Below are 17,760 nucleotides of genomic sequence, written 5' to 3'. Positions count from 1 at the left end.
AGAGAGAGAGAGAGAGAGAGAGAGAGAGAGAGAGAGAGAGAGAGAGAGAAGGGGGGATGGTGTGGAGATGGTGAAGCTGGAAGTGGATAGGATTAGTAAAAAGAAAGTGAGAGCAGCGATTAGAAGGATGAAGAGTGTAAAGTTGGTAGGACCAGATGACATACCAGTAGAAGCATGGAGATGTTTAGGAGAGATGGCAGTAGAGTTTTTTGGAAGATTTTGGAAGGTGAGAAGATGCCTGAGGAATGGAGGAGGAGTGTGCTGCTACCGATCTTTAAGAATAAGGGAGATGTGCAGACCTGCAGTAACTACAGGGGAATTATGTTGATCAGTCACACCATGAAGTTATCTGAAATAGTAGTGGAAGCCAGGCTGAGGGAAGAGGTGACAATCTGTGAGCAACAGTACGGTTTCATGACGAGGAAGAGGACCACAGGCGCAGTATTTGCTTTGAGAATGTTGATGGAGAAGTATAGAAAATGTTAAAAGGAGTTGCATTGTGTGTTTGTGAATTCAGAGAAAGCGTACGACAGTGTGCCAAAAGAGGAGTTGTGGTACTGTATACACTGCACTGTAGGAAGTCAGTGTGTCAGAGAAGTATGTGAGGGTGGTGCGGGACATGTATGAGAACAGTGTGACAGCAGTGAAGTGTGCAGTAGGAACGACAGACTCGTTCAAGGTGGAGGTTAGATTGCATCAAGGATCAGCCCTGAGCCCTTTCCTGTTTGCAGTGGTGATGGACGGGTTGACGGACGAGGTCAGACAGAAATCTCTGTGGACTATGATGTTTGTGGATGATATTGTGATTTGTGGTGAGAGTATGGAGCAGGTTGAGAAGAGCCTGGAGAGGTGGAGGTACATGCTGGAGAGAAGGGGAATGAAAGTCAGTAGGAGTAAGACAGAGTACATGTGTGTAAATGAGAGGGAGGACAGTGGAGTGGTGCGGTTGCAGGGAGAAGAGCTGGAGAAGGTGGAGTTCAGGTACCTGGAGTCAACAGTGCAAAGTAATGGAGAGTGTGTTAGAGAAGTGAAGAAAAGAGTGCATGCAGGGTGGAGTGGGTGGAGAAGAGTGATAGCAGGAGTGATTTGTGATGGAAGAGTATCTGCAAGAGTGAAAGGGAAAGTTTATAGGACTGTGGTAAAACCTGCGATGTTGTATGGTTTAGAGACAGTGGCATTGAGTAAAACACAGGACGTGGAGCTGGAGGTAGCAGAGCTGAAGATGTTGAGATTTTCATTGGAAGTGACGAGGAGGGACCACGCATGTAGGACGTTTTGGGGACAAAGTGAGAAAAGGCCGATTGAGATGGTTTAGACATTTGCAGAGGAGGGACATGGGGTAAATCGTTAGGAGAATGTTGAGAATGGAGCCACCAGGAAGAAGGAAAAGAGGAAGGCCAAGAAGCAGGTTCATGGATGTGGTGAGGGAAGACATGTTGGTTTGAAAGAGGCAGATGTAGAGGACAGAGTAGTATGGAGACAGATGATCTGCTGTGGTGACCCCTAATGGGAGCAGCCAAAAGATGATGATGATGAAGAAGTAGTAGTGTGCTACCAGGGCTGATTATTGGATGCATAGATATGTATAAACAAGCTGTATATAAAGGAAGTAAAAAAATTACATTTACTGCATTTGGTAGACGCCATTTATCTTTCAATGTGAAACATTTCTTGTGAATAAACTGTCCCTATAGCAACAATGATGTATTACTATGAACACATTCACTACACACAGTATAAACCTACAATTTGCTGTCATGGCTGTTATAGAAAATCGGTCAACTCACTGTAAAAGACGGAAGACGGGTTTTGAAAGAAGCCGTAGTCACAGAAGAAGAGCAGGTAGGTGCTGTAGGACCAGGACATTGTGTAGAAGACTAGCTTCCAAGCACTTTCTGGCATCTTTGCCACATCTTTGGAATGGAGGCGACACCACTGGGCGAACGGCTACGAAAGACAGCAGGACAGACTCTTAGATTTTAATGAATTTTTCAATTAATTATCAGTATTGAGTATTCTTGTGAGTAGGGAGTAGAAAAATACACCCAGAATGTACTGAAACCTATGAACTATTGACCTTTTGAACAACTGTATAAACAAACAAAAAAATAAATATCAAGCTAATGAATCAGATACTGAGTTAAATTACAGGTTATTAATCACATATTAGTTTCAGAGTTGAAATAAAGTAAGCACTAGCTAACATGTAGCTAACGTTAGCGAACTTAAAGCAGCATTACTCTGTAATATTAGTATGAGAAAACACTGTACCATACAACTTACCCAAAGTCCAGGCCAAATCCCCCAAAAAAAGCAGTACATTTGTATATATACACAAGTTATAGATCAAATTATAATACTACTGAATACGAGGAGATTAGCTTGGCTAAATAAACCTGCTAACCTTAGCTTCACTTCTTTGGCTAATTTTGTTTAATTTAACTGGATGTACACATGAATTGTGAACATTAGTTCCCTGGTAATATAATTGTTTTTAGAGGACCTGTGGATAAATGTGTATCTTTCTGATACTGTGTTTAACCTAAAGAAATTTCAGCTAGAGCTGCATTATCTAGTAGACCAAACTAGAAAAAACATGGATTTCCAAATTGAATTCTACCTCCAAAAACTGTGGCTATGACGTGAAATGGCGGTTGTACTTGAAGTTTAGTATTAAAGTATGCTAGCTGTGCAATGTTAGGAGTCATGGTTAATATGCTTTCTGAACAGAGACTTGTGATATTGTTCAAGCCAAATGCAACAGATATAATATATTGTGTGCCTTCAAATAGCGTTTAGTCTGGAACCCGGCTGTGTTCTCCCTGTCGCTGTGGTTCTTCAGGCAAATAAGAACGCAAAAACTGCACTGAGTGTGCGCGAGTGAGAATGTTTTGGACTGTGTCGACGGCAATCTGACATGCTGTGTGTTTCAAGTTGCAACCGAGTATAGGATCGAGGTGCATAGGTGGGAAATGCCATACAGAACAAGAGAGTTAATAAATGCTATATGTAACACATAAAATGTTTCAAATTATTCGTTTACAGAGCAACGACTATGCTTTTGTCTGTTACTTTTGTGATTATTTGGTTTGCTTCTTTTCAGTTTCCATATTTCTAACCCAAGAAGGAAAAGGGTTTAAGGAGCATAATACACACCACGAGGCAGATGTAGAGGACAGGGGGGTATGGAGACGGATAGTCTGCTGTGGCGACCCCTAATGGGAGAACCCGAAAGAAGAAAAAGACACACTTTTTTTTGTTCTTTTAATTACTCAAGTAGTAGTAAACAAGTAGCAAACAGACCAAAATAATCGATTTTGCTCTGAATCATACTTTGTACAGACTATAGGGCTCTTAGTTCACACTGGTTTCCTGTGCCAGGAAACGGACACTATTTACTTACTCACAGCACATTACAGAGAAGAGTTGAAATGCTACTCAAGTCTTCATGCTTTTGCTTTGAAAGGGGAGAAAAAAAAACAGGAAGGTAGCAGACTGGTCTCACATCACGTACTTCAAGAGCTAAAACTGCTGAACAAGAAAGACAGACAAACCCTTTTTTTTTGCCGGCCAAGTGAAAGAATGACAATAAGGAGTACGAAATTTGAGAGTAGATTAGAACTTAACACTTTGTGTTACTGTGTGTAAGAAATCTTGGGTTAAATTCATAATTTCCAAAAGAAGACTGAAAGTCAAAAATAAATAAATATTAAAAAGTAATTAAGTAAAAAAAAAAAAAAAATGTAAACTTATAATTAATTTCTGGACAGCTGCTTTGGATTGATGTCCATTATTAAAAGTGCTTTACAAATAAAATGTAATTAAATCAAACATGCATAGGATGCAGTCTGATCCTGATATATCCTTGTATATGCCTTTTTTTAGGACTTTATGATTCTGTTTAAACATGGAGTTACAATGAGGTGTGAATATCAATATGTTTGTTGTTTTTTACAGTTTTCTTTCAAAATGTTGAGGCAGTCAAATAAGAATAATCACATTTAAACAGGCTGAGTACAAGCTCCATTTGCAATGTAAGAACTTGTATAAGTGCTATATTAGTGTATAGCATTATAGAAGTGCTATATGGGGATGTAAGGTTAGATGCCTGTAATTATGCATGAACGGTTGTCATGGATCCTTTACCAGGTAGAAGCTTTGATATTGTACAGTTTGTTTTGTCGCAGTGTGTGTTTGTGGTCACTAGAATTGATGCCAGCTTCCACTCGTTTCTCTCTGTGAAAGCTGTTTTGTTTAATGCTACACACAGACATTAGACTATTGTAATTAGAAACATGAATGATAGCTATTTATACAAGGATCAAGCATTGTCTATCCATCTTTAATCGATCTCTGGTTTCCATTGTACAATTAGTGCTGTGCATGGGTAAACAGGCCAGGAACAACAAATGGGACACCACTAATGTGATTAAGGAGTGAAGACAGTCCACTTTGAAGTGGCAGTGTCTCTCATTGGCTCTGGCGTCTGGCTGCTGTTGTGTGATAGGGTGAGAGAGCTAAATCTTTAGCCTTTAGACTATGGGGAACCACATGTATCCTATTATGCTAGGGATATTTATAGAGACCAGCTGTCATCAGTAAGTCCCACAGACCCCCTCTCCAACTACATCTTATAAATCACACCTAATCGCTGTTACTGAGTGTGTACAGTAAGAGTAAGTTTTATACTAACTATAGATTATGCATAGTAAATTTCATTCTATCTTATCTTATATAGATAAGCATAGTTTTTAGCTGTTTTTAAGGTTTAGGGTTTTTTTATAAATGAAACCAGAATATAGTAAACAGCATGCACCATTAGTCAGACTCTAAACTGAGTAGCATCTTGTGCAGTCTCGCATTACCGCTTCACTTCATGCCAAGTGTTAGCGGTCCGTTAAAGCAAAAAAAAACAAAAACAATAAAATAAAATAAAATAAAATAAAATAAAATAAAATAGCAAAGCACAGTCTTGTGCATGTCTTGTTTATCTTGATTGAAATATGTTCTAAAGGAATCAAGAACAATTTTGCTGTTTTTTTGCAACATCCATACAGTGATGTCATTAATATAATGGTTGAAAATGCAATCTGTATTTTGTGTCGAGCTCAGCAGGCTAGAAAAGCTAAACTTGATGAAAAAATTAACGTCATCAAGGTCAGGCACTGATCTTTGCCACCATATTTGGTAGAAGCACATTGAGTAAGGCCTTAGCATGCTTCATGAGGAAACAACATTTTACTAGCTTTCATGAACAATTCGATGTAATCACAGAGCATGGACGCTGTGCAGATGTTTACTTCCAAATAACGTGTGTTGCACTTACACAAACTCTGTTACACAAAATAGCAAGATGTGCATAGGCCCATTTATTCCTAGCATGTTATTATTTACCATTTGTTTAAGTACAGCTCTTGTTTAGTCATAGTTCATGCTGTTAGCACTTTGCAAGAAAAGGAAGCAACCTGCAGTCTCAGAGACTGACATCAAATTGTCATAGCACCATTTTGCACTGAGGCTCAGGCCAAAACTAAACTGCAGATTATACAGTGCCTTGCGAAAGTATTCGGCCCCCTTGAACTTTGTGACCTTTTGCCACATTTCAGGCTTTAAACATAAAGATATGAAACTGTAATTTTTTGTGAAGAATCAACAACATGTGGGACACAATCATGAAGTGGAATGAAATTTATTGGATATTTCAAACTTTTTTAACAAATAAAAAACTGAAGAATTGGGCGTGCAAAATTATTCAGCCCCTTTACTTTTAGTGCAGCAAACTCTCTCCAGAAGTTCAGTGAGGATCTCTGAATGATCCAATGTTGACCTAAATAACTAATGATGATAAATAGAATCCACCTGTGTGTAATCAAGTCTCCGTATAAATGCACCTGCACTGTGATAGTCTCAGAGGTCCGTTTAAAGCGCAGAGAGCATCATGAAGAACAAGGAACACACCAGGCAGGGCCAAGATACTGTTGTGGAGAAGTTTAAAGCCGGATTTGGATACAAAAAGATTTCCCAAGCTTTAAACATCCCAAGGAGCACTGTGCAAGCGATAATATTGAAATGGAAGGAGTATCAGACCACTGCAAATCTACCAAGACCTGGCCGTCCCTCTAAAATTTCAGCTCATACAAGGAGAAGACTGATCAGAGATGCAGCCAGGAGGCCCATGATCACTCTGGATGAACTGCAGAGATCTACAGCTGAGGTGGGAGACTCTGTCCATAGGACAACAATCAGTCGTATACTGCACAAATCTGGCCTTTATGGAAGAGTGGCAATAAGAAAGCCATTTCTTAAAGATATCCATAAAAAGTGTTGTTTAAAGTTTGCCACAAGCCACCTGGGAGACACACCAAACATGTGGAAGAAGGTGCTCTGGTCAGATGAAACCAAAATCGAACTTTTTGGCAACAATGCAAAACGTTATGTTTGGCGTTAAAGCAACACAGCTCATCACCCTGAACACACCATCCCCACTGTCAAACATGGCGGTGGCAGCATCATGGTTTGGGCCTGCTTTTCTTCAGCAGGGACAGGGAAGATGGATGGAGCCAAATACAGGACCATTCTGGAAGAAAACCTGATGGAGTCTGCAAAAGACCTGAGACTGGGACAGAGATTTGTCTTCCAACAAGACAATGATCTAAAACATAAAGCAAAATCTACAATGGAATGGTTTACAAATAAAATTATCCAGGTGTTAGAATGGCCAAGTCAAAGTCCAGACCTGAATCCAATTGAGAATCTGTGGAAAGAACTGAAAACTGCTGTTCACAAATGCTCTCCATCCAACCTCACTGAGCTCGAGCTGTTTTGCAAGGAGGAATGGGCAAATATTTCAGTCTCTCGATGTGCAAAACTGATCGAGACATACCCCAAGCGACTTACAGCTGTAATCGCAGCAAAAGGTGGCGCTACAAAGTATTAACTTAAGGGGGCTGAATAATTTTGCACGCCCAATTTTTCAGTTTTTTATTTGTTAAAAAAGTTTGAAATATCCAATAAATTTCGTTCCACTTCATGATTGTGTCCCACTTGTTGTTGATTCTTCACAAAAAATTACAATCTTTATGTTTGAAGCCTGAAATGTGGCAAAAGGTCGCAAAGTTCAAGGGGGCCGAATACTTTCGCAAGGCACTGTAGGTGATTTTATCTCTCACAGATGAATCAATGCTGCAAGTGTGTCAAACTGAGACAGCATGACAGCATGCTGGTGTACAGCAACAGTAGTTACTCTACTTCCTCCCTTTGAGAATGACATATCCTCTGAGGAACAGTTTCCAAAGCAACCAAGGCAGCCTCAACTTGACATTTTTTTTTAGCCTTTGTAGGATCTTCAGAGCGGACATTAAACAGCATGCTAAAAATGTATAATGCCGCATTAAATCATCTCAGTCAAGCCCACAGTAGACAAACATTTGCCCTTAAAAGGACTGACCCCAAAAGATCAACAGCATGCTGTTGTTTGGAAATGTTTTTTCCTGTGACTAATGAGCCACTGATGATTAGTGTGCTAATTAGTTTAAACAACAGGAAAGAGAAATATAAACTAGAACCGATAAAGGTCTAACACCTCCCAGTCCAGCTCAAAGGCTCAACACACCACAGCAAAATGAAACACATAAATTTACATGACATGACCTGACCTGTCTGTAGGACGGCTTCTGGTCATTTACATTAACAGTATCCATTTCAAACAGCAGTGTTCACCATTGAAAACTCATTGTTCTCCTACAGACCGTCCACCATCCGTCGAACATCAAACAATAAAGGTTAAGAAAACACAAACAAAAAAACTGGAGCTAATCCATCGTACATATTGAGAGACATTAGTTATAGGTTGCAATGATTAGACATTTCAAGGAAAGAATAGCATTGGATTTAAAAAAAAAACAATCTTCGCATTGAAGAGCTTTAAACATATCCACCAAAGTGCCCACATAGAGTGTGTATATAAATCAATCATTACAGCTCATAGAAAGTGGAGGCAAGCTGACAAAGGCTTCTTCGTTTCAGTGTTTGTTATTAATTATACACAGCCAGTGTAACATAAGCTGATGGTTTAGTGAGCAGCACAATGGCTCCAGGTTTATACCTCAGGTAACTTGAATTAAAGACAAAACTATCTACAGAGGAAAGTGTACTTTCCCATTTATTGAATTGTTTACCATGTTGGCACCAGGGGGTGTTTATCTAAAAATGTGGTTTCTTTGCATCACTCTGTCGCACAGGATCTTACATAAGTTGGGTGTACCTCCGTGATAGTCACATGATTATCGCACTTAAATGTCAGAATTCGTACACACTGTTACACCTTGATCATTAGGCGGTCACATGACCATAACGTGCTAGAAATACGTTCATCGACACCAGACTATAGGATTTGAATGTGCTCTTGAACAACCCTTTCTATATTTTAGTCTCCATTTATTGTTTAACACCACTATGACTACAAGGAGAGAGTGTGAGGTAAACATACTGACAAGAAGCTTTTTCAGGTCATGCCATCAGAAGCTTTTTAGGAATTATTTTCTATCAAATTTCCTCTTATTGTGTCATAGTTATTTCACACTATTTCTCACCCAGAGAGGATAATGGATAAGCTGCAGGATGAAGCAATCCAATCACCTTTTTTTTTAAGAATGTGAACTAATTAACTTTGCTCTGGTTAAAGTAGGAAATAAACAGTGATAATATGGCATCGTCAGCATTTAAACCTGGGACACTTGAAAGAGAGAGAGAGAGAGAGAGAGAGAGAGAGAGAGAGAGAGAGAGAGAGAGAGAGAGAGAGAGAGGGAGGGAGGGAGAGAGAGAGGAAGTCCAGGACTAACATGCCTAAGAAAACAAAGCTAAGTTCTGTACAAATTCCTTCAACGCCAATGAAAACATAACTGACCACAAGATTCTGGGGCAAAGTCAACTGAAGCAACACTGTTAATTTAAAATCTAAGCTTGCCATGTTTCTGACATAAAAACCCACAGAAGGGGGGATTCCATACAATTTGCTTGCTGTATTCACATAGGGAAAAAAAAACTGTTGTCATTCCAGGCACTGAATAAAATGTCAAATCTCATACCAAACCAGAGTTTCAGGCAGTCACTGGCTCTGATAAAGATGTAGAGTATCGGATTTTATGTTCCCATCCTTAGCATTTACACAATTGTTATGTTTTAACTAGTGCTTGAATATGGAAAAGATATGCAAATGGACAGGTGCTGGTTTATAAGCAGTATGAATTTTGCATTTTGCTGAATGAACCACAGGTAGGAGTAAACCACAACCTAATAATGGCAACTGATACACACCTAACAATGGGGTCTTGGTTCGACAATCACGCAAAATGCAAAAATTTGTGTCCTTTTCATGTAAAACTTTGCTCAACTTCTGGACGGGATTTTGCAATTTATATAAATAAATTAATAAATAAATAAATATATAAATGAAATAATGACCATGGATGAACATACCGTAATGAACATTACCTTCAAAATAACTGTAAAGGTTTAAAAGTAAATCAAGTCTAGTGTAAGAAGACTATACATCACAAAATATAATCAATAAACTGCATCATAGTGTATCAGTGTTCCAGTCCATCTATCCTAAAACAACAGATCAATACAAACACACCGCTGCGAGATCTTCAATGGACTTTCACACTAAATACCGCAGGTTACTCCGGGTCATCCTGTGTTTTGTTTTATGTTTGTATCTGGTAAACTCAAGGTCAATTTTTTTTAAACAGTCTAAAGAGAGAAGTAAACATTAGGCCTGCATGATCTGTTTTAGAAATTTTATTTTTCCGAGACTCAGAAGAGAAACAAAGCAGACGGATCAACACGCCTTTTGTAGCCAGTCACTCCCATTCCATCAGGCTCATGCCATGGCTAGAAGGATGACTTTTTACACTAACAAATTTAATGCAAATCCAGGTCTATTGTTCCAAAGAATGAATGAATGAATGAATAAATAAATAAATAGACGGTAACACAAAGGGCTAACGTTTAAACCAAACGGCTGTCCACCTGATAAATATTTACAGACCATAAATGACCTTTAATGAAAACCACCATATAATAATTTTAATAATAATACTAAAATGTTATTTATAGACACCTTATATGACACTCAAGGACACCTTACATACAGTTAAAACACATGAAACAATTAAACAACAATTAAAAATAATAAAACACTTTACACCCAATAAGAAGTAACTTTATAATATCAATAATATGCCTGCCTAAAAAGAAGCGGTTTTTCAAACGAGATTTTAAAGAAGAGAAAATTTTACTATTGTGAATATCATGAGGATGTGGATTCCACAAATAAGTAGCAGCGTAACTAAAAGCTCGAGATCCCATAGATGCCAAATGCATAGACATATATTGTAGTATGTGTAATGCACTGAAGTAGACTTACTGTTTCCACCCCAAAGGCACTGATTTTCCAATAACAGCACGTACTGAAGTATCACATTTTTTTTACCCCGAAGCAATTTGTTTTGCAAAATGTACTGTGTGTCGATTTATACTTAAAATTCATTTAATTAAGACCAAAACTGCAGCTTGTAATGTTACCAAGAAACCACAACACACAAATGCCTCTGTCCTGAAAATGTTACAGCTTTACCACTGACTGTTTCAATACGCCAACACTGGAGAATCCTTCCATTAATGTGAAGTACACATATCCACTTACATGAAACTTCACATTACCAATTTTTGATCACATTTATTCAATTCTATATACATACAACATACACCATGCAAATGATAAAATATTAGAGCAAGCATTATATTAAAAAAATTGTATTCATTGAGATTCAGGCCCCCTGACCCCACGATCTTGAAGGCTTCATTAGGGTTTAAGAACCAATAAATTACTACATGTGCATTTTCCCTCATTACCCTTTGTACCCTAAAACTTATGACACATATCTATGATAAAACAGCAGTGATCGAGGCCACCGACCTGGGTGGATTTGTTGAGGCAATACAAACCTTTAATACCTGAGTCACCTTAACCGATTTCCGCATTTTGAGCACTGGATAAACCAGAGATAAACTCAGAGCTAGATAGAAACGTGTTTAGAATTGATTGCATATGACAAAACGACTCTCAAAATTATACACTATTCATGTTGTCCAGTCAGTGTTGGGCTGAATCTCGAAGCATAGCCAAGGATGATACATTAAAGATACATATGAAGCAGCTACCAATGCGATGTGATCTAGTTTACAAAGTTACCACGTATTGCGATTTGATTTCAATTCAACATATTGCGATTCAATGCAGTATAATGCAATGAAAAAAATATGATGCTGTATAATTTAATATAGTTCAGATAGTTCGCTTTTATTTCTATGGTTCAGACAGACAGCAAATTATAAATGTATTTAAGTGCCCAAACAGGCCTTTGTAGTGCAATTAAAAAAAAATATAAAGATTCAATAAAACAGATAGTCTTTTCCTGTTCTGTCTTCAGGAAGATGCAGCTCTACCTCTGCCATGTTAATCTATATTCTATGTGACTCTCAGGACACCCCTCGGTCTCCGTGCTAAATAATAAAAAGAATAGTACATCTACTAATAGTTTTTTTATCGATGCAAACATGTTACAAACGATCCATAAACAGGCAGATGAACTGGTTTATATTTCAGACTCAGAGATCTTGTGAGCATAAAAGCAGGTGAACTTGCTTTCTTGCTCAACATCTCCAAAATGTTTTGGTGTTAAATGATTGGTTTTGTCTAACTGATTTTATTTATTTTTTTGTTCTGTTTTTGTTTTTCTCCTTGGGTTTTTTTTGGCCACCTATTTTTCTGTGTCTTGTTTTCTTTTTTTTTGGCCTATCTTGTTTCACTCAGTCCATTTTGTTGCCTATTTTTAATCTATCTATTATTTCCTGACATTGTTCTCTGTTTATTATTACTGTTACTTGTTACTGTTTTCACTTTTCCCAAATTTACTTTTCTTGTAGACAACAGGTGTAACTAATAATAATACCCCAGCAAACACCTGTCAGCAGCTTCTTTTTATTACACTAACCACTAACCCAGTCAACGTTATAAATCTACAGGACTAAGAAGTTAAAATATTCCGGTATTAATGAAATATTATAGAACATATACAGGACCCAGACAAGTTTATACAATATACAGTATTTGCCTTTAAATGGTTCATGTTGTAAGCATTATCTCCTTTAGATGATGTTTACAGCAAATGACAATGCAGTAACTGCTGATCTTTATGAGCCGTGATAAATGTCACTGTAGCTGCTGAGACGCTGGTCAAAGTGCTCAGATAACTCATTAAACTGAGGAGCTTTAAACTACCACACACACATGCACACACACATTCAGCAACACATCTCATGTATCACTGCTCAGCTTGGATGCTGTTTAATAAAGATGCAGTGTGAGACACCCTGCTAGCATTACCAAACCCATTCAAATATTTAGTGAGAAAGTGAACACACATTTTTTTTACCCCCATCAAAGAAATAGCAAAGTGCTTGGAAAAATGAGGCCACAAATGCATGTCATGATTGGATGCAAAGGGCTGAGTTCCTCCTACCCTCCAATAACCTTTTCTAACTGCATGTCTACAAAGCTAACAAGCAGTGTTAAGAAGTTCTGCTACATGTGCACTTATGCATATCATCACACATGGCCTGATAGTAAGCAGGATATCTACCTAACCTTTGATCAGTTCACGATATCGCAAAAGAAACAACATTTTTCGACCAGTTCAAGAGACAGTTCTGGCAGATGATTTTACCTTGCTGCCATAATTAAAATGTCAAGAATTTAGGCAGACAAAAAGTTTTTTTTTTCTAAACTGCACAGCATTTGACTAAAAGAGACCGTCCACCAAATTTCAGTAAATGAGCAGAGATTATTAAAAAAAAAAGCCAAGAGAATATTATTGGGGGAAGCCAAGCATGATATAAGCATGATGCATTAGCACAATCATGCTTCACACTTCACCTCCTTTCCAGGAACTTTTGGTGTTTGCATTCATTATGCATAGAGACATTCATTAAAACTTTCATTTACCAGTTTAATTCAAACTTCAACTGATATTGAAACATCCACAATAATAACAGGAAACAGGAAGTTTAAGATTGGAATATTTTGTACAAACCTGATTCCAAAAAAGTTGGGACACTGTACAAATTGTGAATAAAAAAAGGAATGCAATAAATTACAAATCTCATATATATCTCTATATTTTATTCACAATAGAATATAGATAACATATCAAATGTTAAAAGTGAGACATTTTGGAATGTCATGCCAAATATTGGCTCATTTTGGATTTCATGAGAGCTACACATTCCAAAAAAAAGTTAGGACAGGTAGCAATAAGAGGCCAGAAAATTAAAATGTACATATAAGGAACAACTGGAGGACCAATTTGCAACTTAATAGGTCAATTGGCAACATGATTGGGTATAAAAAGAGCCTCTCAGAGTGGCAGTGTCTCTCAGAAGTCAAGATGGGCAGAGGATCACCGATTCCCCCAGATGCTGCGGTGAAAATAGTGGAGCAATATCAGAAAGGAGTTTCTCAAAGAAAAATTGCAAAGAGTTTGAAGTTATCATCATCTACAGTCCATAATATCATCCAAAGATTCAAAGAATCTGGAACAATCTCTGTGCGTAAGGGTTCAAGGCCGGAAAACCATACTGGATGCCCGTGATGTTCGGGCCCTTAGGCGGCACTGCATCACATACAGGAATGCTACTGTAATGGAAATCACAATATGGGCTCAGGAATACTTCCAGAAAACATTGTCAGTGAACACAATCCACCGTGCCATTCACCTACGCTGACTAAAACTCTATAGGTCAAAAAAGAAGCCATATCTAAACATGATCCAGAAGCGCAGGCGTTTTCTCTATGCCAAGGCTCATTTAAGATTGACTGTGGCAAAGTGGAAAACTGTTCTGTGGGTAGAATAATTTAAATTTAAAGTGCTTTTTGGAAAACTGGGACGCCATGTCATCCGGACTAAAGAGGATAAGGACAACCCAAGTTGTTCTCAGCGCTCAGTTCAGAAGCCTGCATCTCTGATGGTATGGGGTTGCATGAGTGTGTGTGGCATGGGCAGCTTACACATCTGGAAAGGCACTATTAATGCTGAAAGGTATATCCAAGAATCTAGTATCTAGAACAACATGTGCTCCCATCCAGACGTCGTCTCTTTCAGGGAAGACCTTGCATTTTCCAACATGATAATGCCAGGCCACATACTGCATCAATAACAACATCATGGCTGTGTAGAAGAAGGATCCGAGTACTGAATTGGCCAGCCTGCAGTCCAGATCTTTCACCCATAGAAAACATTTGATGCATCATGAAGAGGAAGATGCGACAAAGTAGACCTGAGACAGTTGAGCATCTAGAAGCCTGTATTAGACAAGAATGGGACAACATTCCTATTCCTAAACTTGAGCAACTTGTCTCCTCAGTCCTCAGATGTTTGCAGACTGTTATAAAAAGAAGAGAGGATGCCACACAGTGGTAAACATGGCCTTGTCCCAACTTTTTTGCGATGTGTTGATGCCATGAAATTAAAGATCAACGTATTTTTCCCTTAAAATGATACATTTTCTCAGTTTAAACACTTGATATGTCATCTATGTCGTATTCTGAATAAAATATTGAAATTTGAAACTTCCACATCATTGCATTCTGTTTTTGCATTACAGTGTCCCAACGTTTTTGGAATCGGGTTTGTAGAACTTACCAGGAATGTATATACAATAATAAACTATACAAAAATAAAAATAGCCTCACATCATTATTGAGTTTTGCATGGATCCTGCATTGGCCGCATCTCTCTTGTAAAAGAAATCATGGATCTCAATGAGTAAAATAAATATAAATACAATGATAAATTTGCTCTCATCTGGTCCTGCAGACTTCAGTAATCGCATCAACCCAACAACTCATCGGTTCATGCTCATGGATTATTAATAAGTGTGCATTCTCCACATTGAGCAAACCTGACCATAAAGAAACGTACCACGAACAGGTAAGAAGTCAGTCCCCATCTCAGACTCGTCCACATCACCACGCAGAGGAAGAAGAGCACGATCTCTGTAGGCATGATGAATGCATGGTCCAGCAGGGTTTGCATAGACAGCTTCACGCCACAGTCTTTACAGTCTCTGTAGGCGTCCAGGAAAGTGCTGCAAGCTGTGGAGAAGAGCTGCAAGTAGCCCGGCATGGGTTCCACCTCTGGTGCACCTGCCATGCTTTCTAACACACCTGGATCTCTTTATAGGCCTTTGATGGTCTGTTTATGGGCTGTTTAACTTCACAGTAAGGATTCCCTTCAAAAATAAAAAGGTCAAGATGGTACCTGTGTAAGATTAGAGCTTTTTAATTGTAATAAACATATAACTGGGTTGCAAATGGAGGTCAGAGATTCCAGTAAGATTCAGGATAGAACAGTTTATAAAAGTCTACTAGATGTTTAAGCTCCAAATCCTGGAATTATGATTTAATAGCAAACAAGACAGCAGTTATATGAGTTTAGATGAAATAAAAGCTGGTTGAGAAATACATACCGCACACAAACTGGTCCTAGAGCTGTAAATAAATGGCGGATGCGCTATTTCCCGTTATAACGCCTGCCCACCGCTTCATGTGTCACCCTCATCTCTGTCTGGAACAAAAACCTACTGTATAATCTGTCAATAATTTAAGACGAAATACAAACAGCTAAATGATATAATCCGAGGCTGTTTGGGAATCCGGCTTCTGCTGCTGATCCGCTTTCCGTCCACATGGTGTGTGTGTTTATTATAATAAAAAAAAGACGCCTATTATTTAATTATAACTCGCTGGCAATCCACTATATACAAAAAGCTTACAACTATATATATATATATATATATATATATATATATATATATATTTAAAAAGCATGGGAAAAAATATAAACTGTAGCTACAGGTGCTGGTGTGTGTGTGTGTGTGTGTGTGTGTGTGTGTGTGTCTGTGTGTGTTCTCACTCTCAAATACGTACCACATGGTGAAAAAATGAAAGAAAGAGGGCGCGTGAGCCGAGTCTGTGCCGTGACGTCATAACGTCGCACTGCTGTCTTTCAGCCAATGTCTAGCAATAGAAAAAAAATGATGATGGTCATTCAAGGCCATTAAAATAACATTTCTAGAATCTATGTCTAGAATCGCACACACACACACACACACACACACACACACACACACACACACACACACACACACACACACATTTCATGTACAATGTTTTATTTTGTATTTTCTACACAGAACCAATCCCAAAAGGCTTTCTAATGATGTTTTATTCTTACTATACATAGTAAAAAGTCAAACACTGTAAAACAAACATAAGCGATGGCCCCAATAGAGCAACATTTGAGATTTTTTTTATTAAACCAACTTGTGACTAAAGTCCTCAAAACATACTGAAGTAGTATTATAATTGAGTTGAGATTTTACATATAGATATAGTATCTCACAAAAGTATCTTCAAAATTCTATTTGTTTAAAATTGTATTTGTCACATACACATTTATAGAGTTAGACATGTAGTGAAATGCTTTTTATGACTCCAACATCTAAACATGAAAATAGAAATAGAATATAAAAAATTTAATAAATAAAAATTTAATATGAAAATCAGCAACCAAAAATTTCAGCAACTATTTAAGTATATCTTCTCGAGCGAGAATACAATAGAAATGACACTTGGATATAGTTTAGAGTAGTCAATGTGAAGCTTGTACAGCAGTATAAATGTACGATCCTCTAAAAAATAACTCAACAGCCATTATTGCTTTAATTCTCCTGGCCTTGGAATTCACCAGAGCTGCACAGGTTGTTGCTGGGATCCTCTTCCACTCCTCCATAATGACATCACAGATCGCTGGATGTTAAACACATGGCGCTTCTCCACCTTCTGCAAACTGTTTGCAGGTTTTCTTGTGAGCCAGCTTCAGTAGAGGCTTCCTTCTGGGACGACGGCCTGCAAACCGACTTATTGCAGTATTCAGCATCTGCTCTGAGCACTGACAAGTGAACCTTCTGCTTCTGCAACCTCTAAAGCAATGCTGCAGCACTCATGCATCTGTTTTTTTAAGACAGCTTCTTGAAAAAAAAACTCTGTATGACCCTGGCCACTGTACTGTAACTCAGTTTTAGGGTGTTACTGATCTTTTTATAGCCTTGGTCATGTTTGTGGAGAGCAACAATTCTTAAATCCTTACAGAGAGTCTTTGCCATGAGGTGCCAGGTTGAACATCCAGTGGTCAGTATGAGAGAATTGTACTCAAAGCACCAAATTTTAACTGCTTTAATACAAGATTTGTATGACCCTGTCAAGCAGACAAAACCATAAACATGTTGAATGGCACATGTGGCTTTGTTTCGTGACGTACCTGCTGTTATTGCTTTGGGTTTACTTACATTTGCTGCAAGCTCTTTTGACAATAGTGACCGTATGAGTTATTTTCAGAGGACAGCAAATCTATACTGTTATACAATACAAGCTGCAGACTGACTACTCTAAAATATATCCAAGTTTGATATACTAAAATGGTTGCTGAAACCGTGAGAGGTGTACTCACTTTCGTGAGATACTGTATAGATAGATAGATAGATAGATAGATAGATAGATAGATAGATAGATAGATAGATAGATAGATAGATAGATAGATAGATAAACACACACGCATGGATAGACAGCGCCCCCTA

At 38.1% G+C, this 17,760-nt stretch overlaps 1 protein-coding gene across 1 annotated transcript in view; it reads right to left on the bottom strand.

Annotated features, from left to right (window-relative positions):
- Positions 1 to 16,122, bottom strand: part of cers1 (ceramide synthase 1) — a 31,977-nt gene extending 15,855 nt beyond the window's left edge. Inside the window, exons 1-3 of the mRNA XM_083559358.1 lie at positions 15,592 to 16,122; positions 15,045 to 15,354; positions 1,788 to 1,947 (exon numbers count right to left, since the gene is read on the bottom strand). Of these exons, the coding sequence (XP_083415484.1) occupies positions 1,788 to 1,947; positions 15,045 to 15,275 (391 nt within the window). The 5' untranslated portion in view covers positions 15,276 to 15,354; positions 15,592 to 16,122. The remainder of the gene's footprint in view (positions 1 to 1,787; positions 1,948 to 15,044; positions 15,355 to 15,591) is intronic.
- Between the last annotated feature and the right edge of the window lie 1,638 nt (positions 16,123 to 17,760).

Source organism: Silurus aristotelis (genome assembly GCF_946808225.1).
Source record: "Silurus aristotelis genome assembly, chromosome: 13".
In the NCBI taxonomy this organism is placed as follows: Eukaryota; Metazoa; Chordata; class Actinopteri; order Siluriformes; family Siluridae; genus Silurus; species Silurus aristotelis.
Note: the sequence above shows the minus strand (reverse complement) of the source record. Positions and strands in the feature narration are given on the sequence as shown.